We start from the raw sequence: 25,632 nt of genomic DNA on the forward strand, positions 1-25,632 counted from the left end.
ACACCATATTAAAAATAATTGTACAAATAATACAATACAACATGATAACGAATTGATTAGAGATCATTAGTGTGGGTAACAGTGTTCTCATTGTACCTCGACCGTGGGAACGTAGAGGTATGTTCTGTTGAGCTTTGTACTTTAGATATCAGGTGGCCATAACATTTAATAATTCCTCCCTTTGCCAAATTCAGTTTGGCTACCACCATATGAATTTGCGTTTGGTTGTACTTTTTATTCCATGTTTCATTTGCTTGTTAAATTGTGTTAACTAACTTGTACCTTGCCATGCTTGTTAACCATGATTGACCAAAACCTTACACACCTGTGGGTACAGCCAGTTGCTATTACATTATTTTTCCTTTCCTAATATTTAGGGATGTCGGCATTCAGCCGTGTTCGCGGACCTCATTTGCTGTGTCATTTCTTCATGAACTGACTTTGTGATTGTGTACATCATGCTCTTAATATCCACAACATTTCACTTCCTGACTCATCTGTATGCAGAGCGTGTATTCGCATTAACTTGTAATTTTCTCAATTGTTCATATTGATACATGCCTTACCATTTCACGTTGTGGCACACCTAACTACGGGTAATTTCTAATTGTTATGATGATTGCACTTTTGTGTAGCCATTTTGTAATCAAGTTAGTCTATTGACAGCTTTACTTCATTTGGGTGCAGAAATTTTATGCATGTTTGCTTATGTTTCTGCGCCTTGACTTACCGCAGGGTTTACTAGACCCTCTTGAGCTGTTTGCTGCCCTGCTTGTTCACTTGTAAATGGTGGCCACAGTGTAGCTTTGTACTTGATTCTTTTATGATAAACAAAAATTGTTAGCCTGATATTGGTTATGCCATCATATATACAACTGTGTATTAATATTGAGCCTACTGGCAGTCAATAGTTTTATATGAACATTGAGTGCCGCTAAATATTCTCTTCCTCTAGTATATGTTTTCTTTATCAGTAATCAACACCAGATCGGCTCATCCATCTTCCTAATAGAAGCAAGTTTTGGTCTACTCTCGTCATGGCTTGTAATCCTACCCATTGTCACAGGTGTTCAGATGTACGGCATGTACTATGTTAAACATTGTACACTTTACAGTGAGAGGCACAAAGAGTAAACGTTTTATATTGACAACAACTGCAATAGAAGAACAAGATATTTTTCTCTCTTTCTTTTCATAACTTTCAAGAAGTAGCGAATTTACAACAAGTCACATACTTTATAACAAGTCACTTGGTCATAAATGAACAAATGGAATAAGTAAGAAAGTTAAATATTAAAATAAACATATAGTAAGTTTAACATATTTTGCATTTTATCTATACACACATGTGACTGAATACGTTTAAGAAGTTTTTACTGGTTAATAAGTGGAAAATTTTAAGAGCCGCTTGCAGTCACCAGAATAAAATCCAAATAAATTAATTGCAGCTTAATCAAATTGAGAAATATATTATTTTTTCTCAAGTCGCAACTATGCAAGCTGGCCTAAGTCACTACAGAAATTTTATAACAGAGGTTTACTGTATGTTAATTATTTTAATTAATTATTTAGGGCAGCTTATGAGCATGTTCATATACATGCAAAGCTGCCAACTTGTGAAAATGAAAAATAGTACAATTTTTAAAATAAGGTTTTGTTTAACACTAAATAAAATAGGAAAATATTTACTACAAATATTGTTTTCAATTAAACTACATTGTTCGTCTGGGTAGTTTTTAAAGAAAAGTAGGTATTAATCATTCTGCCTTCTGCAGCGTTTTGTACGTGGCAGCTTTAGCTTTCTTCAGGAACTTTTGTTGAAATTCTTGCTCATAACACTTATTATCAGATTTCGCCAACAATATATTGTTCAGCACTTGGTGTGACATCGATGATCTAAATATTGTCCTGTTCTTTTTAACACTGCTGAAAACCCTCTCACACTCAGCATTGCTGTTGTACAACCACACGTTGCTGCGTCATTTTCTGTTAGTGTCACAGCATATACTATTTTTGGGTGCAATTTTGTAGCATTTATACTTAGGCCTATTAGTTGGGTAAACATAACCATATAAATAACAAAAATAAAATTTATGCTTTGAATATTCTGACTTGTGTAATCAACACTAGCTACAATGAAAACCATAGTTTCCTTCAAACAAGAATAAATGAAGTATTATTTAATTATTTAATAAGTTTTCATAACCACTCCAATAATATTTAAACAAATACAAATAGCTAGCTTCCACGTTGCCAGTAAGGTGCACACACATTAGTCAAAAGTTTTTAGATGCGTAACTTTCGCAATACAAAATTAAATTTTAAATCTCCGGGTCATTTTTGCCAGCTCACTCAGTCGTTAGAGTTTGAAATTCCATAACTCGGGACTACTGAACTTGGTAGTTGTGTAAAAGGAATTATTAGGATTTGCAACTCGAAACACAGTTAGTTTAGTAATAATTTTCCAAATGCACGATGTTTTTAGCGGCAAAACACGTCTTTAATAAACGGAAAACGGTATAACGTCACTTCAAAGTTAGGATGTAGCCATACCTGATCAGAAGCCTTAGCCTTCGTGACGTTTGGCCAAATATCGTGAATAACTTAATTCACGAATGAAAATTATTATTTCCAGACGTACTCTTACTTAATCTCCGTCGTAGTACACGTTTCTACGAGACGTATAAGGCCATAAAACAGCAAAATCACAATATTTCGCCGCACACAAATGTGTCTCGTGACGCCATCGTCGATAGGCCTTAACTCACTTTTTGTTCCTTTCTTGCATCTGCCAAACGCAGTCCAGAAAAATAGCGTTATACTTACATATTAGCCAAGCAAATCGTTACTTTTAAAATGTTAATTGTTGTCTCTGGGCGTCCTAGCAGTGGCGACTTTTTATTTTGGTAGTTGTCACGACAATGCACGAAAATAAATGCCGGCCTAGAGTACCAACATATAAATAAACAAATACCACACACGCAGTTGAGGCAGTGAAAAACATAAACAAATAAAAAAACATTGCTCTGTACTGTGTATCAGTACACTGTGTGGTATGACTAATTTTGAAAGCATTACATGTGCAACTCTATCTTACTTTAAACTACCATCAACCCTCTTCATGCAACATTGTCAAATTTTGAATAAGCCGTCACCCTGCTTTCTCAGCACACATTTTACGAAGAATTGTGCGCGGTTTATTATTACGGTACATCCAAACAACGAACCACACTCCAAAAGTAATGATATCCGTAAGAAAGACACACACGATCGTACAATAGCACAATAGGGCCAATTATCGTACACTGTACGGGAAAATCGTAAGAGTTGGCAGCTATGTACATTTCTGGTAATACCCTCAACTTATAACACACAACTGATGAGTTCTGGGGAGGATGGGCTTCTGACAATAGACCTTTTCACACAAAAAATGTTTTAAATGAATCACCGTATAGTTATTTATTGTGTATCCCCAATTACTTCAACGATTTAACACCAGAGAGGACATTTATTTTTGCATCACTGTGTATATAATAATATCTCTAAATGCATTAAAAACATTCTGGGTGAAAATGCCTTAGGTACTAAAGGCCTATCTTCTCCAGAACTACTCAATTTCTTAACAAATATACACATGTAGAAATTATTTGTAAAAACACTAATATTTTAGGAATATTAGCAAACTCTCTCAAGAAGTTTTTTTATGGTGATGTGTTTATATGCAAAAGCACTAATGAAGTAATGTTTTCAAGTTTCTGCCTGCACAGGAGTGAAAAGTAAAGTGCTGACCCTTCAATAAACAATAGGGGGACTATATTTCTGTCATAAGATTTGTGAACTATAGTGAATCACACCATGTGAAGGTGGTGTTGAAAATTGACTTAAATTAGACTTCTGTTTTTTTTCAAGATGCCAAAAAGGGTTATCTCTCAATTGAAAACACTGTTAAGAGGACCATAGACATGAAATAAAGAATAAAAAGAGGCTGTATTAAAATCATACTATACGGAGTGCAAAAAATCATTAACAACCACCAATTGAAGTTAATGTTAAAGCGTAAGCCTTGAGAATAAATTAGAGGATATATTAAAACAATATCCACAACCACTAAAATACTAGAATCTACATAAGACTTATGGTTATCACTAAATTTTGAAGCCACACAAAAAACCACACCTGTTGTATCTTCTTGTACTCCTCAGCCTGATCACCATGAAGAGGCGGTCCAATATCCAAGTCAATTGCAGAACCTTGTTTTTCCGTTGAACTTAGCACAGGAGCCACTTTCTTTGAACTAGTTTTTCTTTCGTGTACTACACTATCATCGTCGTCTTTGGTTTTTTTCCTCCCGTGCTCTTCAACACTTCTAGACTTATAAACCCAGAGTTCTGACTTCTCAACAGACTGCCGCAGAACATCTAAATCAGACTTTATTTGTTTGTATGACTCAACATCACTGTCAGAAACAAGAAGTTGGACCTGAAAGAACAAATAATACCCACTGTGGAAACTTGGTTCCTGCAATCAACACAAAGTAAATAAATTTTAAAAAATATCAAGACTAAAAATTAAAACGAACACTCATGCAATTATGTTGTTTTAAATTATTTAATCCTTACTATTATTCTTATCTAAAATCAAGTAAAGGGTAATAATACTTTTTTTTTTACTTCAGCCTTCAGCTCTTTGAAAGGAGTATTAGAATTGACCTTTATCAAAAAATTTTATAGACTAGCTTTTTTCTCTCAATTTTTGAACTAGACGTAGTCAAAAGATTACAACAATAATTCAAAAATGAATTACACATTTCTAACTAAAATTAGCATCTTTGAAAACTTCTAAAATAAATTAACTACGTAGATAGAAAAATTATAAAAGCTATTTTAATAGCTAGCCATAGAGTTAATTAATGACAAGTAGTAAGACATTTAGCCCAGTCTTTCAATTTCACTGGCCAGAATAAAGTAACTAGCATTCTTAAAGTTTTTGAGATTGATAGCAGAGAGTAAATTTAACAGAAATTAACTAGTAATCTTGTCCAGTGAAATTGATATAGCAATATACGCTACCAAAATATAAATTTTAAAAGGTGTATAGAAGTGTACGTAACAAAAAAATGAACATGTGTATACTTTGTACCATTCTTAAACAAACATGCATTAGATTGTAGAATGTTTGGTTCTTATATTAACTCAGCTACCTACCATGTTTTCTCGTATAATCGTCGCACATTTTATTCTAAAATCAAGTTTGAAAAGTAGGGGTGCGACGAATTTGCGGAAAAAAAAATTTTGTTAGGTAAAGGTATTCATAAAAACAAAACCTGTTCATGGAAAGTATATTTATTTAAAAAAAGGTGGGAGTATATAAGAGCACGCCAAACAATCTATATTAATAATTCCTTAAACAAAAACCTTTCTTCAGCTTTAAATAGAAAAACCAAAACTCTAACGCGAACGCAAGCCACTTGAATCTGACGTGAACTAACGTGTCGTAGTACACACTTGCCATGAAAGAATGCGGGCTATCAAATGTAGTTAACTTGGCACCTGACAGAGAGCGCGCGTTGTATGCACTCGGCGAGATATCGATATTCGACTACGTGCGCGCGCTCTATACGGGAAGCAACATAACCAAACATGAATGATGCACAGTCTACATTTTTATAAGCGGTACGCCGCGGCAACGCAGACAATCAGATAAAGGAAATAACGTTTACAAACGTCTTTATAAGAAAATGTACACGTCAAACAACTTCGTATTTCCGTTAATTAAATAAATAAGTGGTAATGACCGAAATTAAATTTTAGATTATACCTACACCGCGGCGACGCAGACGATCAGATAAAGGAAATAACGTTTAAAAACATCTTTATAAGAAAATTTACACATCAAACAACTTCGTATTTTTCCGTTAATTTATTAAGTAAGTGGTAATGACCGAATAAATATTAGATTTCTACTTTAAAATACATTGTTTTATACGGAAAAGATACCTGCACAAAGCGCTCGGCATCTACTAGCGGGACCAAAAACATCATGCGACGTTTACGCGAGAAGTTTTTTTTATCCCAATTTTGACAGCCTAAAATATGGTTGCGACGATTACGCACGTGCGACCATTGTGCAATAAAACACGGTATTTAAGCAAGATTGCCGAAAAACTGTACACTGATGATAAAAATAATATGATAAATTTAAATACAATGGATCAAAAAAGACTTAAATAATGAAACTGCAGGGTGTCTACAGAAGTGACAAAATCAATTTTAGTGACTTTTTAGTGACCTTTTCAGTGACTTTAACTGACCTAAATGGCAAAAAAAAATTCTGATTTTTTTTTTACTTTGTACTTTTGACTAAACTAATTGACACTTTTACAAAAAAAATTACACATTAGGCATAACAATTATGCCTAAGAACTACCAATGACCACCAAATTTATAATTACATGTACAGATGTACTTGGTTTGGATAAATCATCTTGATACCATGCTGTGTCTCTCTGTTGTGTGTTTAAGGATAGTTTACTTGAGAAATTTATTCTCGACTGTTTAGCAGAAAGAAAGCCAGCCACTAACTGCGAGTGACGTTTTCCTTTTTCATGTACTTTTACCGAGTTGACCCCTGCATGAGAAACATCAAAATCTGTCTTACAAGTACTGCAATGAGTTCTGAATTTGTCACTTTCAACTCGCCTTAACCACATTTTCCACGTACTTGCAAACGGTTGGTCTTACCAACTTTCTTGAAAGCTACACTTCCCTGGCATTTTAATTCAACCTTAAGAGCCAACTGGCCTATTTACATTATAGCGAAACCTGTGGTTCAAGTCCAATTTAGTGAAAAACCAACCTCAAGTTCTATAACACAAATTAAGGTTCATTTCTCACAAACTTCTGTTTATCCATTGATTGAGCTAGTTTTTTTAAATTTTATTTCGAAATCGCAAAACAGGTTAAGCACACATTTGTACGTAATTTGCGGCACTATCACATTTCTTAGATTTTCGGCAATGTATATGCAAATAAATATCACGAACACGTAAACAAAAACACATTTTGAGTTTCTTTATGACACACGCGAAGTCCCGTACTTTACTACATAGATAAGTTCCCAGTGATATTATTTACGTAAGTTTTTACCAAGTGTGACAACAAAGACGTGGAGGCGGAAAGCATCGTTATCGTAACAAGTTGTACGTACCATTTATGGTTTGAAAACCTCTGAATCCTCGTACAAATACGAGACTTTTCATACGTCAGGCAATGCTATACTCGTACGGCCTGTGCCCTAAAAAACGAAACAACGAAAACGAACATAGCACGACAATCAGCTTGGCATGGCATTGAAATTCACCACTGCGTTTCATGGTATCTTATTTCAGCCCTTTGTTCTTCTATCGCATGCCAAACCATACTAAAGAAAGAAAAATACTGCTGTGCCAATTACACAGTCACTTAGTGTCCAATAAACACACGTGAAAATACGTCAATAGAAATATTTTTCGTGAGCTTGTACCGAATTCCGTGACTTTTTAGTGACTTCGTGACCTCGCATCAAAATTCGTTACTTTTTCGTTACTTTCGGGACTTTCGTGACTTGTAGACACCCTGAACTGTTAAGTTCATGGGATGAAAACAAAACACAGAACACAACAAAAATATTAATATCTGATGCACACCAGATACTACTGTATATAAAACCGAGTGTATGAATAATGGTCAACACATGCTGATCTTAGTTCAGTAAAAAAAAAAATTTTTTTCTCAATCCTAACCAAGTTTGGTTGTCTAAAGGAAAAGGACTTCTGTCACAACTAAAACCATGAGTACACCAGTGAATCAGAAAAAATTTCACATAAAGTTTGTGACTTCTTCCAACTATTTTACTGTCAATAATTTTCTTTTTAGTGTTTAGGAATTAGCATTGTGATTTATTGCAACCAAAATTTCACCATAGAATCTTTAACACAACAAAAGGAAACTAATAGTTCTTTGAGTGTAATGGAATATTTTACAGTTTTGTCCAAATCTATCAAATTACGAATTTTTGTTGAAACAGCTAATTTTTTGTACAATGAACACCAAAACTAATCTGAACAAACAAAAACATAATTTATTAGTAAATACGTTCTTTAAATGATTCATGCAATGAGAAATTTTGATTTAATGCAGTTTTGGCACATATGCCATTGCAGTTTTGCACTGTTTGTCATATCTAATGTCTAATACATCAAAGTGTAGGAAACCTATATTATTTACTCAAACTATTTAAATTTTATTTTACGACATGAAAAAGAAAATAAACTAAATGTGACCTCTGACCTACGTATTTCAGTTCTGTTAAGTGTAAGTTTGGTAAAATGATTCTAAAAAATAACATAGCCACAAAATACACAGCAGCCAGCTGACTTAGACTCAAGAAATTTTACACAAAACAAATGAACAAGTGATATTATTTACCTTAAAGTTAAAGGATTATAACTAAAAGTTTAAAAACTTAAAAAATTTGAATTTATATACAACTAGGCCTGTGTGAATATTAAAATATGGATATGGGCAGTTTGTTACTATGTATTAATATTCGATTCAACTTACAATAATAACACATTGAAATGTTCCATATTCGTTTGGTTATAAATATTTATCATAGTATATATAGCTTGTGAGTTTGTCGAATATCAATATTGATTTCTGAGGATAAGTTATTTATACAAAATAGATACCAAGTTTAGATGTTTAAACAGGACCAAACATTCAAAATCATCAAAAATTCAAAACAAACTGTTATTTACATTCCTTTCAACACGTGTACCAGTAATGGTACATGGACTACAACAGGAAACACAGGCACTTCTTTGTGATGGATATAAAAAGAAGTGAAAGTGCTAGTTGCAACGATATATTAATTTATAGTCTCGTGCGATCTACCAATGTGCGACAGAGAATAGATAACTTGCTGTATTTATTTATGACAAAACAAATGCTGCAACTCAAAAACAAAATAAATAAAAGATTATATTAGTTCTGGATTTAAGAATAAATTTCAGAAAATGTATCCATAAAATTGCTAACTAAAATTTTTCTGTTTACCTGGCTATCATTAACAAACCTGAAACTGGCAAATAACTACAGTTTAATGTAAATATGAGCACATTTTGTCACTACGTCACAAATAAAGCCATTTCAATTTTTTGTGAAATGGATTTGGATTTCACAGTATTTTACGGTCCCGGGAAAATTTTCTGTGTGTATAGTTAGACTAAATAAGGCAAATGATAACTTAAGCAAAAGGATAGTTTGGTTAGGTGAAATGAGCTGCATCAAAAAATACTCCTGAGAATTTTATTATTTTGACAAAAATTTTAAGTATTATAGTTGACTTCACCTAACCAAACTTTCACTTAGTTATTATTTGCCTGATTTCCCACATGCCGGTACTCAATGGATTTACCATTTCCTTTCCTGAAGTTTCTGTTGTGTAATATGATGATAAATTTTTATGGGATTTCAAATATTCACATTCCTACTATCCAGTTCGATACTAGTGTTCAAATTTGATTCAAACTTAAAAACTGATATTTGCTCTGTCCTAATCATAACATATAACTCAAGTTCACATACACTATAATTGCTAGGTTAACAGACAGCTAAAACTACTGCTTTCCAGACATCACATTACATAAATTGCTGACAATACCACCACATTCATGCACAACTATGACAAAGATGGAAAAGTGAAAAGTAACAAATTATTCAAAGAATTCAACCCAATTACAACACAAGCCTTGTGAAAACAATAAATTTAAACAGTAAATGAACACAGTTTTAATAGTTCATACCAAACCACTGCAGTTTACTGTACCTGCTTGAATGCTTGTAAAACTTCCTGCCTTTGACTGAAATGACGGAACAGCAACTGAAGTGCCCCAGACACAAGTGGAGGGTAGTCGTGCATCGTGAGGTGCAAGAGAACCCTCAAGAATGTGCGTCCACCTTGGCCGTCCAAGTCGAGAGCAGCACATTCTTCACTAACAATCACATCAAAACAATTACAGTAGAATCTCGTTATAGCGAGCACGGTAATAGCGAGAACACGGCTATAATGAGGTATTTTTGAGGAATTTACGGCGTGATCGCTTAAAGCGCGCTTTTGTTATTTATCTGCTTTATCTCCACCCCTCTCGCTCGCCACTAGACATCTTGCCGTTGACGCTTGTCACATTCTTCAGCCTTGCAGTCGCCACCTAAGTGCGTGGCTTTAAAAATAGAATCTCGTCCTTTCTTTCTTTTATCAAACTTCCGTCGGCGCTAGAGCTGTAGCAAACTGTATGTATTCGGTACTGAGTAACGGGTGCGCCATCTAGTAACAAGTTACGAAACGTTACACACGGCTGCATCTCGTTAAGGCCTCTTCACAATAGCGCGGCGCGGCGCGATGCGACGCGTAGCAATGTGACATCATTCGATACCAACCAATCAGAGTTAACATCGCTCGCGGCGAGCGACAGCTCGCGACGTGAGCACAAGCGACAAGACTGCCTTGCCGCGGCGGGCGACATCGCTGATGACGTAAGAGTAAACAGCCAATCGCAAGCAATAATTCGGAGAGTTATAAGAATATCAGTTGTTAGTAAACAAACGATTTAAATAGAAGGTAATAGGTATCTGGAAAGTGATATTGATGTAAAATAATTTCCTGATGCAAGGTACCCTTTTTTTTTTTTTAAAAAAAATCAGCCAAATTCAAACCAATTACAAGAAGTGTCTGTACTTACAAAAACACAATATCTGCACTAGAAACGCAAGTTAGCAAGTTATACGTTAGTCATCGACAGTCTTTCTGCTGGGCTCAATGGTAGGCGGTGAGAATTTTTTTTGTAACATTGGATCAACAATATGCAGCAACGCATCAAATTCATTAGGAGACATCCTCATGAATACGAAATAGTTGTCACTGTCTCCTAATAGCATTTCTGAGATAAGATTATGGTAGTCCCCTTGACCCAATCTATTTGCATTTGTGGGCCTTGTGTGCCATCTTCTGTTATTATTATCAAGTAATAATAAACAGAACAACACTCTCTGCCTGTGAACATTTACTGCATGGCGATTTATATTCATGCCTCTTTTCACCGATGCTTAGTTACAGTACACTTGCATATGCAATGCCAGACAAAAAAGAGAAAATTTTAAAATACATCCACATAGTTTGTTTGTATTTACTTATATGTTATCAGATGTCGCCGGCAGATAGCAGGCTGTTTCAACATTTTTTTCGCCAGTCGTATCGCGCTGCGTCGCGCCATTGTGAAGTGTACAGCCAGCGACTTCGCGTTAGATCGCGAGCTATCGCTTCATCGCGTCGCCAGATCGCGCCGCGCCGCGCTATTGTGAAGAGCGCTTTTTTTCATATGTTTTACGCATGCGCCTGCATATTAGATGAATGTACGTTACAAAGAACGAGGTTTGTTTATTAAGTAAAGTATAATTTGGAAATTCGTCGTCCAAGTTTTTTTACTGTTTATTAACGGTATTGTCTGTGTAGACAAAGTTTGAGATTGGAACAGAAACAACGTAAGTATTTTTTACAAATTAGAAATATGTATGTTTTTGTTTTTATAATCGCGTATTTTCACGTTTTTTTGGTTGTTATCTTAAAAGAGATAATATTAAAAAGCCGCTCTAATGAGATTTAATTTTTTCTTGGTTAACAAAAACTAATAATTCTCAAATATTGTTAATTGTTTATATTCTATTTATTATTATTTACGCGACGTCATACTGTACGCGTACGCAATACGACTGGATTCGTTGCTGCAACATGACATAGCATGTTATGCTGTATCATAAGTAACGAGTAACGTAACGATAGTAACAAATACTAATTGTTATAGTAACGAATACATACGGGTACGCATTTTTTTCGTTACTTTTACACCTCTAGTAGGCACTACCGTATTTATTTCCGAATCGCTAGGACAGTTTTCTTGTAACTTTTGTTTCGGTCAGTTGTTGGGGTATCTGTCCGGGAAAGGGGTGGTGATTGTTTGAGTTTAATCCCAAATTTATTTTCTAAAAAAGTTGACAGGTTTCTTTAAATGAAAAAGGTATAGTTTTCCAGCGACTATTTCCTTTGAGTCGTACGTGCGTTGCCGCACTCCTGCTTTTTTGTAAGGAATTAAATCGTCGCGCTATACTAGCACCACCTGTTTGCAACATCTCGAACCAACATGGCCGCCAGCAGACAGCCCGCGTCAACAATAGATAGCAGCACAATGCTGCGTCGGCAGCGGGCTGAGATGCTATACTTACGTGGCGTGGTAGGGTATTCTATTCTGGTTATTTTGACGCAATTGGTGATCACATCCGTACTTATAGGGTATCGTTTTAAAGAGAATTCACACATCTGCTCACAGAAATTAAGATTTTGTTAATATAACCTGTTATTTTTCAATTATACAGGTTTAAACACAATTTTTATGCTATCTTCAGTTAATTTTTATTTTTTGGGGGCCAAAATTTGTCCAATTCGGTTATAGCGAGGACACGGTTATAGCGAGGATAAAACCCGGAACCGTGACACCTCGCTATAACGGGACTCTAGTGTATAACTATGTACAGTAAACATTTACACAAATTCAAATGTATTACATACCTAATCCTTTATTATAACCACTGTTCCTATAGGTACATTTTTTAAAATAAATAAACAACTTTGGTTTGCAAAATTTTTTCAGAAAAACTTCTAGCAGTGTGTGTTTCCTTATTTTCCATTTTGACTTCAATCAGTGTTGAATTACTGTCAAATACATGAAATAAAATTTTATTTTAATTCTTTAGTATTACAGAGAAATTAATTATATAGAATAAACATTTTTAAATGTAAAACTCACTATAAATTAAACATTTGCCCGTAAATATTAATACTCCGAAAATATTTCTGGCAAAATGAATTTTTCACCAACCAAAAAAGGTTGTTCCATTGGAATATGACATCTTTACATATGGCCTATAATTTCTTGTAGCATTTACGTGGTTATGTAATATGTTCCTATTTCGTGTCTTTTAAATTTTTTACAGAATATTTTCATGGATTTTGTTAAGACCATGCACAATAAAAATTTGTTTAAAAGCAGATATTACTATAGAAAAGCTATTTAAGTTCATCTGCATGCATTGCCTATTTCTTGTACACATTTTTAAGACTCAAGAAAGTTTGAATAAAGTTACCTATATTTTGATGTGAATAATTTTTGTATGCTTTCATAGGCTCTAAAATAGTATTTAGGACAACAAAAATTTATTTATATAGACAGTCAAATTTACCAATATTTTATAATTAAAAATTATTACTTCTTGTAAGAAAACAAATGGTCAAAAATAATCTTAGTTATTTTGAAAATAGGCATATTTCAAACAGACTGAAATATTTAAACTATGTAAACAAATGCTGCACAGCAAAATGTTCTTAACTTACCTGCTCCCAAATATTCCTTCTGCTTGAGTACCAATTGTTTCTAAATCAATACCCTTTCCTAGTGAAAAAGTTTCCCCTGATGTCTTCTCAGTTTCATCAAACTCCTTCTTAAAGATTGATAGTAGACAACTTATTCGGTAATCCAACCTCACATCAAGAATGAACTGAAAAATAAATATAAAATAAAAATTTATATTTTGTTAATGTTCACGAACAAAGTTGGCAGTGCGTTTAATTAATAACAACCAAAGCATATCTTTCTGATACCTGTAATATTTCAATAATTTTAAGTTTAGTATCCATTACCAATGGATATTCTTTTTTAAATTGAGTTGAATTTTTATGAATTGATGACGTGATCACACTTTTTGGAAGACTTTGGTTTCCAAGTGTAAGACTTGTCATTACTGCACCCATGTCACCAATTGAGCGCAAGACACCACCTTCAGCTGAAACAAAAATATTCTCAAATTAAATCAAAATAGATGATTTTTCCTGAATATCAAAATGACAAACCCTACTAATGTATAATTATGAAAGGTAAAAGTAACATAAGAGATTATTTACAATGATAAACAATTGAAGACTTGAAGTAAAAAAGGATTTTCGTACCATTTTTTGAGAAAACTTGAGTTATGAACAGAATAAGGCTCCATGTGCATAAGCCTATAGAATAATAAATGGTTTAAGAGCCTGCGATATTCCTTGTAGATGTTACAGTCATCAACAGCATGCATATATATATCATGGTCAATAAGCAGGTGTCATGGAACGTTGCAGTTGAAAGTGTGGGAATTCTCAGTCAAAAACAATAATGTTGCACAGTTGAATCATTAAATAATCTGTTGAGATAGACACGGGAAGATTGCAACAGTGTTGTATTGTTTTCAGATTAGTATTTGCTGTAATACGATTACATTGTAATATTCTAGCACTTTATTATGTCTGACAAAAGTAATCTTAGTGGTTGAAAATGCCATAGAAAAGGCAATAGAAGAGAATAAACAAAAAAATAAAAGCTACGGGATTCGGTGAAAGGCTTACGTGAGTAAAAGCAATGTTTCCAGTTCCTGTAAAACAAATGCCAAATAATGAAGTGTCTTTTAAGTGTCGTTACATTTGTAAATAACTATCCCCTAAAGTGAAAAAGCAGATATTTAACTATACATATAAAGTACATCAGTGTAAACAGCAAAATTAACTGGTTGGGCTAAATAGGTGAAGAAGCATGTAATCAAAATGCAAGCATGGAAAAAAAATACACCATCCACATGTAAGTGTCAATCACCTGCAATTTATACTGTTCCAAATGTGAAAGGAAAACACTTTCAAGTATGTAAGAGAACCTTCTCAGATATATTTCTCTTGTATTCAAAAATAGTGGAAGGTCTGGTGAAGCTAAATAAGACTGGTAAACATATGTACTAATATAGTGAGAGAAGAGGACACAAGAAAATGTTCAATGGTTTAGAGCCATGGGTTGAAAAGTATGTTTTAATTACGCAAGGGTGTAACACATGAGAACATAGCTAATATGTCACTCCTAACTGCCCTGTATGTCAAAACAGTCGGAGGAAAATATTAAAGATCTGAAAAACAAGGTACATAGTTAGTTCTATGAAAAACTGATGTCTCATAAAAATAAATTTTGCATTGAATATGGTAGTTTATTATGTGTTGGATTTTTCTAAAATATTTATATTTGTATTTTTAAAGAATTTATGACATTATTACTTCATTTGTTAAAACACAGTGTTTATTTAACAGTCTTACATTGATATATTTTCTTTTTATTTATTCTCCTTAATCATTACATATGTTAGAAGTAGTGGCACTTATTCCATTTTAATATTACAGATTGTGGAACTTAGTACAGTTGAAATTTTACGATTCCAATCTTTAAAAACTCTAGTTTCTTTATGTAATTATGATATTTTTGCCTTATTATGTGTATGTAAAAATATTTTGTAGTCTGGAATTAAAAATTCAGCCAATATAATGATTTTATCACATGACAATATGTAAAGCTCCTCAAAATTATGAAACTGGCACTTATATTCTGATTTACTTCAAACCTTCAATTTCTATTTAAAACATATAAAATAATTTTAACACAAAATAGAAATTGCATATGTTACTATATGTAAATGAATGAAAATAAAATTGTACACCATGAGTTAGTATTGTAGAATTAGACTTGACTAAATTAACATTTGAGAAAAATATTTTTAAAACTATTAGTAGCACTGGAACGGGTATGGTTAAGGCTCTACTGGACAACATGAACTGCCTATATCCAATTTATATAGGGTAAAATACTTCAAGTGTAAATTTTAATGTAATTTTTTTTATGTAAACAAAAACTGTAATGATCTGACTTTTTGAATCAATACATTTTTGTGCTATAACAAGTCGGTTTTTGAACTCAGGATAAGTTTTTTTTTACCATGCAAGTCCTGAAGTGGGTTGTTAAACTAAGTGAATACTTTAAGACAGCTGCATGCTCCAAGAAGAATGTTTTTTTTTTGTTTTCATCAAACTAAGCTCTATTTATAATAAGTAGCATGCATTGGAGCTATGCTCCTTTTTAGTATCAACAAAACAATCATGCTCAAATTCATACTACTTATGCAACCATTTGTTAACCTAAGTCAAATGAACTTCTATTAATTTCTATGTACAACCTTTGTCCATCGTAATACAGACACTACTTTAGCCCATCATAGTCATACTGATTGTTTGCAGTCTCATAATAGCATACAAGCCTTAATAATGGCACAATTATCATAATAAAAAAGTCATATCTCTACATCCAATAAACAATAGGGCAAATCCTGACCATACATCTCTTCTCCCCTTACTACGACTCTTCACTCTCTAGGTTGGTTTCTATGCAAAAAATTTTTAACATATCTACCACTAGTCTTCACTACACATCACTCACAGATGAATTTACGCAGGTCAAAAATATTTTCTCCCACAAGAAAAGTGTTTTGTGTTATTAGAATGAAAAGATGGTTCATTGTGATGGTGACTTTTAGTATGTCACAGTTACTGGTTGCTCTTATTTACTGCAGGACATGATCATTTAAAAGCAAAGTACATTGTCTCATAAGCATATCAAAGACCAAAAATATAGCATTTTATTTACAAATAGTGTTATGTAGTGTTTTTTTGTAGACTGTAATGAAACTCAACTGGTCCACAGTATTAATAAAATTCAAATTAATAGTTGTTTATGTATGTCTACATAAATACTTCCTGAATTTATAAAACCCATTGCAATGCAACCTTTATTTATCATTTCTGCATGACAGTTTGTATCTATGAGTCATATCCAAATGGTCCCACAAAATCCCCATAAACAATGCTTAAACTTTCCACAAGTCACGTTCTTCCAAATAATGTTTTTCAGTGTAAATCATTTAAAACAAGTCTATGCAGAATTACTATTAACATACATAAAGTAACTAGTATAATTTTTTTAAATTTTATTAGGGCTTAATGTATTGTCGACAACAAAATCATTAGAGACGCCAGCTCTTCAAGTGTAAGACTAGGGATTGCTCCCATACCAGAGGTTCTACTGTCATTCTCTACTTTCTCCCAGAGGTCAGGAGGGCAAACAGTTGATCCACTAAATTTATATCTATTTTTAAAAAAATATATATTAATATAAATTAAATAGGCCCACCAAAAACATTTTTATTCACATTAACCTCATTCTGAAGAAAAAAGACTATTTTATGTACTGACCTATTTTGTTTTTAGTGTTGTCCAATTCTGTGTACTTTTGTTTTCATTTCATCTCTTTGTACCTGTATGTTTTGTTCATGAGTAGTTCTGTGTTGTTTTGTTTTAATTGTAATTGTATTTTGTTTTTGTGCCTATCATCTAAGCAAAAAAAAAACCTGAAAGTTTATGATAAAGCGCTTGAAAATAAATCTAATAAATCTTCATGATCAGATAATTTTTTCCAATAGGTGATTATGTGTGGTTGGCAGCTCACTCTATAAGAGTGAAGGTTGAGCATTAACTCTTAGCACTGTATATTGGTCCATTTGTTATCAAAAGGTTCTTGACAACTATCACATTGCTTTTAGAGAATTTTCAGATGCTAAATAAATTCATTAAAGCTCATGTGATACAACTGTGAAAAGTATAAATGCTAACAAGGAAAACTAGGCCCAGTCCATATCTCATCATTTGCTGTGACTGTTTTGTGAATTATGTTGAATGTATAATATGTTGTGTTAGTTTTATATTTTAGTTGAGGTGTTAGGAAATAAAGAACAGTTAGTTTCTCTTCACCATGTCTGAAACAGACTCACCTCGTCCTCCTGACTGCATCGCCAATGCTGTCTTTCGGCTGCTGTAGATTCACAGTTTCAAGAAAATAAAGGAAGATGATGCCAGGGTTAAAGAGAAATAAGGATAAAATCTGCTGTTGAAGAAGGTGGTGGAGGAAGTCCTAGTTCGGGGCATCTACAAGACCGGCCATCTTGAAGGTGCTCTGACTTTTCCAGGATGCTTAACTCCCTGCAACTCTGCTTTAGGGGGGGAGGATGTGATGGTCAGCACATTTCCTGCCTGCATTGATTCTCCTTTCTTATATCATCGTCGTCACACAATGTTGGCATCGGCTGCATCACAACACTGCGTATGACTTGGCCAGCGATTGGCAGCAGACCGAATGCACGAAGACAGAAACACAATGTGTCATGTAGTGTCGACTCCAGAACGTTATCACTAGCGCCGGGTAGCGTGAAGGCAAAACTTCACTGCACGCCATATTGGTGGGAGTGTATAGACTGTTCTCGGCACCAGGGGAAGGAAAGTGTTGGCATTGGCAGCCAAGTATAAACAGGAGCTTGTTACGGTCTTGAGGAGGGGAGATGACTGGGATATAACTCTGGAGGATAAAGATAAGTGTTGTTTGTGTTCATTTAATTGTTAAATTAATGTTAAAGCAGGAAATGATAATGTTTAGAAAACTTGTACAGTTCAATCAAAGTTAGAATATAAAATGAACATATAGTTGTATTATTATATTTAAATTTTTCTACACTTTAAACAACTTATTATCTATAAATGTTGGTAAAGCAAAATAATCAAAGTAATGTTTTAGTTGTTTTGACGAAAAATATATCCTTGATGAAGTTACATCAAAGTATGCTGTATGTATTTCGTTATTTAATGAAAACCTTTATTTTGGAGAATGTGAAGCAAAATTTTTTTTCTTAATGTTCATCACAACTCACACTTGTAAAAAATCAAGTTTGACCCAAATGAGAATGGAACCCAGATTACCTTGGTGAGAAGCAAGTGCTTATGACCACTCAACCATCATAGCCATCTGGTGACTAAATATAAGATTACACGCAATACATAAAATAGATTTAAAAAAATCCAAGTTTGTAGATACAACATGCAATTTGTTTCCAACAAACACCCATAGTTTTATGTGCACTAGTAATTTTCCATAACCAACCAATGCCACATATAACAGATTAACATGTACATGCACATGCACAAAGATACAATTTCTTTAACTTCTTTGACATAAAATTATCGTTCATAATCTAATAAACATGCAATCATGCACAGAATTTACGTCAAAATGACAAAGAGTAGGTGTATGATACAAGAAAAATTTTCAGCCCAAAATAAATTGTAATGATGGAAAAAAAATGTTCAAAAAATAACTGGTATAATTTATTTGCAACTAAATTAAAAATTTAAGAATGCAAAATAGCATGAAACACACTGTAATAGCATATATACAAAGCAAATTTGTCCAAATTCAAACTAGTGTGTGGGCCATTAGCGTACTTCAAGATATAACCAAAGCCTACTTGGAAAATGGACAGTTAAAAATTACTTTTTTTTAAAATATTTCCTAAATAATATTTGTGCAGAAATGACTCACAATCAATTTCAGCAGTAGGAAGTTTTCCTTCCACAAAATCACTTTCTGAAACACAATCCAGAATACTAAGCAATGTCTTGGTTAAGCGAAGAAGATCACTGAAGCTGTAGAAACCAAAATAAATAAGCTCTCTTGCAAGCTTTACAACCTGAAAAACCCACGGGTGCAAACTAGTTAAAATAAGAACAAAACTCTGAAGCAATAACCAAAATATGCTTTCAGTTGGATAAAGTGAAGAAAACACCAAAAAAAAAAAAATTACCTCAAAAGTGAGTTTATTTTGCTCTTGGTCTGCAAAACTCCACATTTTGGCAACAACATTACACAAGTAATCCTCCACAAACATTATTGTTGAACTGAACTGTGCCCGTACAGCTTCCTTATTGTGGTCTGGAGTCTTATTACTGTCATAACTGTAAAAGACACCACATAATAGGCAACAAGTTAAGAAAAGTGTGCAACCCAAGCTTTGGTAAGTAGCTCTAATGCTTACTCTTGAATAGACATCTTAGAAGGAATCTCAGACCATAGTCTTGCATATTTTACTGGCGTCACAAGTTCTTGTGGATCTCTGTCAACATGTAGATGAAGCATCAGTCGGCAGAATGAAGCTCGAAGTTCGTATGGCACATTTTCATCCGACATGCACCTGGACAATCAAAAACAACATCCTTATTAAGTCCCCGACACCTTATTTATCACCAGAAAAGCGTAATTACTTTTAAAATATGAATTATAATTTCTTGACCATGAAGTGATATTAAAACAATTCCAGAAAAATTTGATCATTCGTGGTTAAAACTGGACGAAATAACAAAAACATCTCAATGTAAAATGATGCAAATATTTAACAGTGTAGATTAATTTCCAAATAATGTTTAATTCTAAACTGTGTCTGAAGACCGCTAAATAAACAAAATAGGGAACTACCGAGATGGGTAACAAAAAAAAAATACAAAATCATTAAGAAGTGTCAATCCAAAACGCTAAGTGCAAGTCTTTAACCCTTTCACTCTGTTGAAGTGGGAGGGGTGGCCTGATCAGCCATGACCCACATATGGAATACTCAACTACTTCAGATTGCTTTACTGTTAAGTGGTGATGTGTAACATCTTAGTTCTTGGTATACAGCATTTGGTGGGAGCAATTTCGTGTATGCGACAGAAGTCAAGAAATGGAAATGTGTAACAACCATGGAGCTACCATCCGTGGTGGATGGCGCAAACCAAAATTTACGAAGACAAAGAAAAACTTTGTAGAATTAACTATTTAATGACTTTTAACACTATTTATTATTTTAATAAAATTCCTCTTTGAAAATCAGGTTCAAAGCCGGGGGTTTAGTATTTGTTCTAGTCCTTCGCTTTTATCAGAGCAGTTTCAATATGTAGTTTAAAATTTCACTCTGCAAATCAAATGATTCGATAGTCGACACAGTTGCTCCGGCAGTGAATTCTAGCGGTGGGTGCTGAAACTACGTGCGATTCCTGTCCGTGCACCCAAGTTCACAAAGTCAACGGGAAACATTAGAGTATTAACTGTTCAATGAATTTTAACAATATGGGCAGTATTTTAATGAAATTCCTTGTCGAAAATCTGGTCCAAAGCAGGGAGTTTAGTTTTATTTTTTGACGTGACGTCTAATAAATCGCCGGCTGCATGCACAAAAAAGTGTCCCATTACGCACATTGTTCCGTTACGCTGTGTCCCATTACGCACATTGTTCCGTTATGCTGTGTCCCATTACGTTCATTGTACGCTTGCGCCGCATCTATCTCTCTTCCACTCGACTGTTTATAAAGTAAAGTGAAAAGTTAATGTGGTTTTCATTGCTTATTACAACAAAAATTTTGGCAATAAAGGTTAATTATTCTTGCATTTAAAAAATCTGATTACTAGTATAATTTCAAATATTTATTGTTTTATTATTAAAATAAAAATGATTCAATTTTATTCATTAAGTATGCAATAATTTCATCAATGTTTTGTTATGACGTCATGTTAAACTATTGTCCGTAAACCAACTTTACAGACAACCCACTTTATTTTCCAAGTCTTTTTCACTTTTAATTGAGCCGTTTCATTGTATAGTTTAAAATTTTGGTCTGCTAATCAAACTATTCAATAGTCAATGTAGCTGCTCTGGCAGCAAATTCTAGCAGCAGGTGCGGAAGCTGTGTGTGATCTGCGTTCAGAAATGTAGTTGAAAACACAATTTGTATATATTTATCATGCTCAGCATTATTTAAAAGAATTCTATGTTAAATTTTGTGTCCAAGTTTTGTATAATAAGTGTGCTTGCGACATGAGAACACATGAATTTGCTCGTTACCGAGGTTAGAGGTTAGTAGTGAAAGTACATTACTGGTGAGTACTGAAAGACTAGCTCACATTTTTTATTCTAATATCACACTTGACACTGGTAAACATATTGTTACGATTTACAGGGGGTTCGTAAAGGATAGCCTAATTAAAGATTTTATTACACTACACAATATAATTGATGGCCACTACTTGTCACTTACAATTAATCTTCTAAAATAGCAAATAATCAATTGCACTTAAAAAAAAATGTTGCTTCCCCAGTCACTCGTTTTCACACACCGCACACCTTCGCTGGGCCGCACCTCTGGCACGACTCTCGCCGCAGCACCCCTCGTGGTCCTCCGTCGCAGGACTCCGTCGCCGCACTCCGCCGCCTCCGTCTCCGCACTCCGCCGCCACCGTCCCAATTCCCCTTCGCCGAGATCCCACTCGACGCCTCGCTTGGAACTTCTCTCAGAAATCCGCCACGCCAGCGACACTATCACCCGGAACTGAACTCTTCGCCCTGGAACCTTCGTCCAGGGACTTTGCCGCTCTATCACCCAGAAACTCCACCGCAGGAAAACTCCCGATTCCACTGAACTCACTCACTCCCTGCCCTGGAACCTTTGTCCAAGGACTTCGCCACTCTGCCACACCCGCGGCACTATCGCCCCGGAAACTCCGCTGTGGGAGAGCTCCGCCTGAACTCTCCAGCTCAACTCTCCTGCTGAGGCCGACGTCCTCTTTTTATATATCAGCCGCCATTTCTGGAACTCATGAGCGCGGCTGGGGCCAGTCGCGTCATTCCACGCCGAAACGACGGCAGAAATCTCTCGAAACACGTGTCGGCGGTTCGCGTAACTCCGCAGCTGTCAGGTGTCAGTTACTTGTCAAAGGCAGGGCACCACGCGGGGAGTGGTGGGAAGGAGAGGGGAAAGCGACAATCCTTGTTATCTTCCAGGTGCGCGCGGCAAATATCATGTTGCGGCAGCCGCCAGCCAGCTCTGAACCTGCACGTGTCACGGCCTTGCTCGCGTTCATAACAATATTTTTAGTATTTTACTCTTTATATGTAATTATATTTGTTGAGATATTTTATATATATATTATTAAAAGAAAAAAAAATAATACAGTTCACCGACCATCATCATTTTAGATACGTGACTATTATAAAACAAATTTTTAGTGTACTAAATTTTGAAGCATGTAGTAAAACATAATGTTGCATTGCATAATGTTGCATCGCATTCTTTTCTTAAAGAAAAAATAGCCTGTTTCGAATAATTGATATGAAGGTTATGAGCTGTTATTTCTCTCCAGTATAGGCTTTATATACCTCTATAATGTTTCCAAATTTCATTCAAATCGGTTTAGCTATTTTCGAGGAAAAAAGTATTTTCAGATTTTTCATTTTTTTTTATTTATTCAAAAACCAAAATAAATAGCAATCTAAAACTTGCAGGATCAACACATCTTATTAGAACCAACATACCCTAAAAAGATGACCCAGGTATCTTTCTGGGGCCAATTCACCATGCTTATCATCCTACTATGTCCTTTTATTGTATAAACAATACTAATGGAAAACTCACATCAATTACAATAAAAAACAGCTTCCAGTACCACTTTGATGATTTCCTGATGTCTTCCACTGTTTTCATTGTCATGTCATTGTTCTCAACAAATCCCATTGACTTACTGTAATTCATACAAAATTTGATTTATATTATCTTTGCCTAATTTTATAGTTAATTTTGGAACTTTCATTAATGTCTACTAGACAAAAAGTTGAGAGCATATAAAAGTATATTTTGTACACCATTTTAGTACCAGCATTCGGCCTGAACCTAATTGAAATATTTAGCTATTTAAGGCATTTCTTTCCTTGTGTGACAAACCATCCCACACACATGTCACCCAGTCATGACACCAACAAAATAATGCTGGCCTGGTGTACGAACTATGTTAAAAAAGTGCATTTCCCTTTTGTAAATATGGTTAAATTAGAATAGCCACAATGTTACCAGAAATGTCAAGACCATTTTTGAGTGTCTTTGGCACTCCACAATATACAATAAAGTCTAAAATATAATTGGTAACAATAATGCAGATAACAACAGTTTCAATCCGAAATGTCTCCTTTTTTTTGCAGGAATATACTGTTTTATTTTTAGTCTGCCCTTGAACAACATAAGAAACTCGTAAATGCAAAAATTTTTGTATAGGCAGAACTGTTTTTTATACATATCACTAAGATGATTTATGATTGGCAGCACTTTGAACAAATAATCACCACTGTAAGACTCTTCGTAGTTTAAGTGAAGAAACCACGGCATGTTCTGAAAATGATATCAAGATTAAAAACTGGTGTTTGCAAAATTTGGTTCGGCAACCTATATTCAGATAAACTATTAATTTTTTAATTCTCGTAATGAAATGTAATGGCAATATATATATATATATATATATATATATATATATATATATATATATATATATATATATATATATATATATATATATATATAAACATCACTTTCATTTACATTGGCCCATTCAGTTTGCATCCTCTCAGGAACACCACTAGCAACCGCACATTGAGAAAAGTACCTGTTTATTTCCTCACACAGGTTGTTTATAATGGATGCAATAAAATCCCAGCTCATTCAAACCTGTTGCATCTGTTTCACTCTTTATACAATGAACATTATCAAACTTATTTTTTTTTTGGAGTTAGATTTGTTGGCTGCCAAATAATTTTTCTTCCTCATCTTCTTCTCTAGAAGAGGATTCATTTATTACTTGTAATGTTGCAGAACCCTGCCCTCCTAATTAAATAATTTTTATTTTAAACTATTTTTATGCATGTAAATATTTCTTAAAAAGTCTTTCTAATGATATTTTACCGTTTGTTATATATTTTAGGGTTGATATTTTTTGCTTGCGATGTGTTTTTAAGAAGGTATTGATTATTTTATTAGACATTTTTATCATTAGTAATTTTTATGTAATTTTTCACAAAGAAGTCGCTGTTGTAGATTTTTACGTGTTTAGGCCTACTTATTCAGGTTTTTCTCAATAAGTTTAATTTTGTAAAGTAATTTGTATTATAATTGTTGTTCTTAATTTTTATTTAACGTGTTGTAATATAATTATAAATCACGGGACTGTGTCTGGGCTGGTGTGATGGTTAGAAAGAGAGGCAGGAGAGGCCTGTAAGTGGGAGTGATAAAGGAACAGTGCTTCCCCGCCAACCGAGATAAAGACGGTAATTCCCCCCCTGCATGGGAACCGGGTGATAACTGCTCTCTCACGGTGTGAGAGAGAGAACGAGAATGGAAGTCCCCGATTTCGATGTGAAATTGAAAAGAGACAGATCAGGGGAAGCCCAGATTTCTGTGTGTACAAGATTTTTTCATGTGTTGTAACTTGTTCTGTGATTGGCTTGTATCTGTAAGAGTGAATGAAGCATGCGTGTGATTGGTCGGTGAGGTCATGTGACGTCTACTCCCTTCGTGGAGGAGACGAGTTCATGAGATCACCAGTCGTCTGTCGAACGCTGGACGAGTAGGTCGCGTTCGATGGCTTCTCACTAAATTATAATTTAATGTACTAATAGATAATTTCACGTTGGTGGTCGGAGCCAGGCCGAATATTAAATCAACCTAATTTGTTTTATTTTTTTTCGGACAATGAATTAGAAATTGCGGCCACTTTCGTCGGCAGTTGGCTCGGGGCGGAATTCGTTTTCGCTGGGTGCGGTCCTCTTCGAGGTCGCACCATCTTAGTGTACTTGCAGTAAAACATTACTGAAGGACTTCATCTACGCTATTAATTTTCGGTAATTTTTCGTCATGCGAGCTACCGGCAGTTTTTCGACAGTCAGATATACATGTGGAACGAGTGAATGAACA

The 25,632-nt window shown here is 34.4% G+C and overlaps 1 protein-coding gene across 3 annotated transcripts in view; it reads right to left on the reverse strand.

Moving 5' to 3' along the window:
• The window catches only part of LOC134529630 (inositol 1,4,5-trisphosphate receptor), a 149,435-nt gene that overhangs the window by 70,504 nt on the left and 53,299 nt on the right, over positions 1 to 25,632 (reverse strand). For all 3 annotated transcript variants that reach the window (XM_063363928.1, XM_063363929.1, XM_063363930.1), the window contains 7 exons: positions 19,905 to 20,060; positions 19,674 to 19,824; positions 19,412 to 19,559; positions 13,750 to 13,931; positions 13,483 to 13,646; positions 9,868 to 10,033; positions 4,177 to 4,479 (listed from right to left, as the gene is read on the reverse strand). In XM_063363928.1, coding sequence (XP_063219998.1) covers positions 4,177 to 4,479; positions 9,868 to 10,033; positions 13,483 to 13,646; positions 13,750 to 13,931; positions 19,412 to 19,559; positions 19,674 to 19,824; positions 19,905 to 20,060 — 1,270 coding nt within the window. The remainder of the gene's footprint in view (positions 1 to 4,176; positions 4,480 to 9,867; positions 10,034 to 13,482; positions 13,647 to 13,749; positions 13,932 to 19,411; positions 19,560 to 19,673; positions 19,825 to 19,904; positions 20,061 to 25,632) is intronic.

The sequence above is a fragment of the Bacillus rossius genome, chromosome 2 (genome assembly GCF_032445375.1).
Source record: "Bacillus rossius redtenbacheri isolate Brsri chromosome 2, Brsri_v3, whole genome shotgun sequence".
Lineage (NCBI taxonomy): Eukaryota > Metazoa > Arthropoda > Insecta > Phasmatodea > Bacillidae > Bacillus > Bacillus rossius.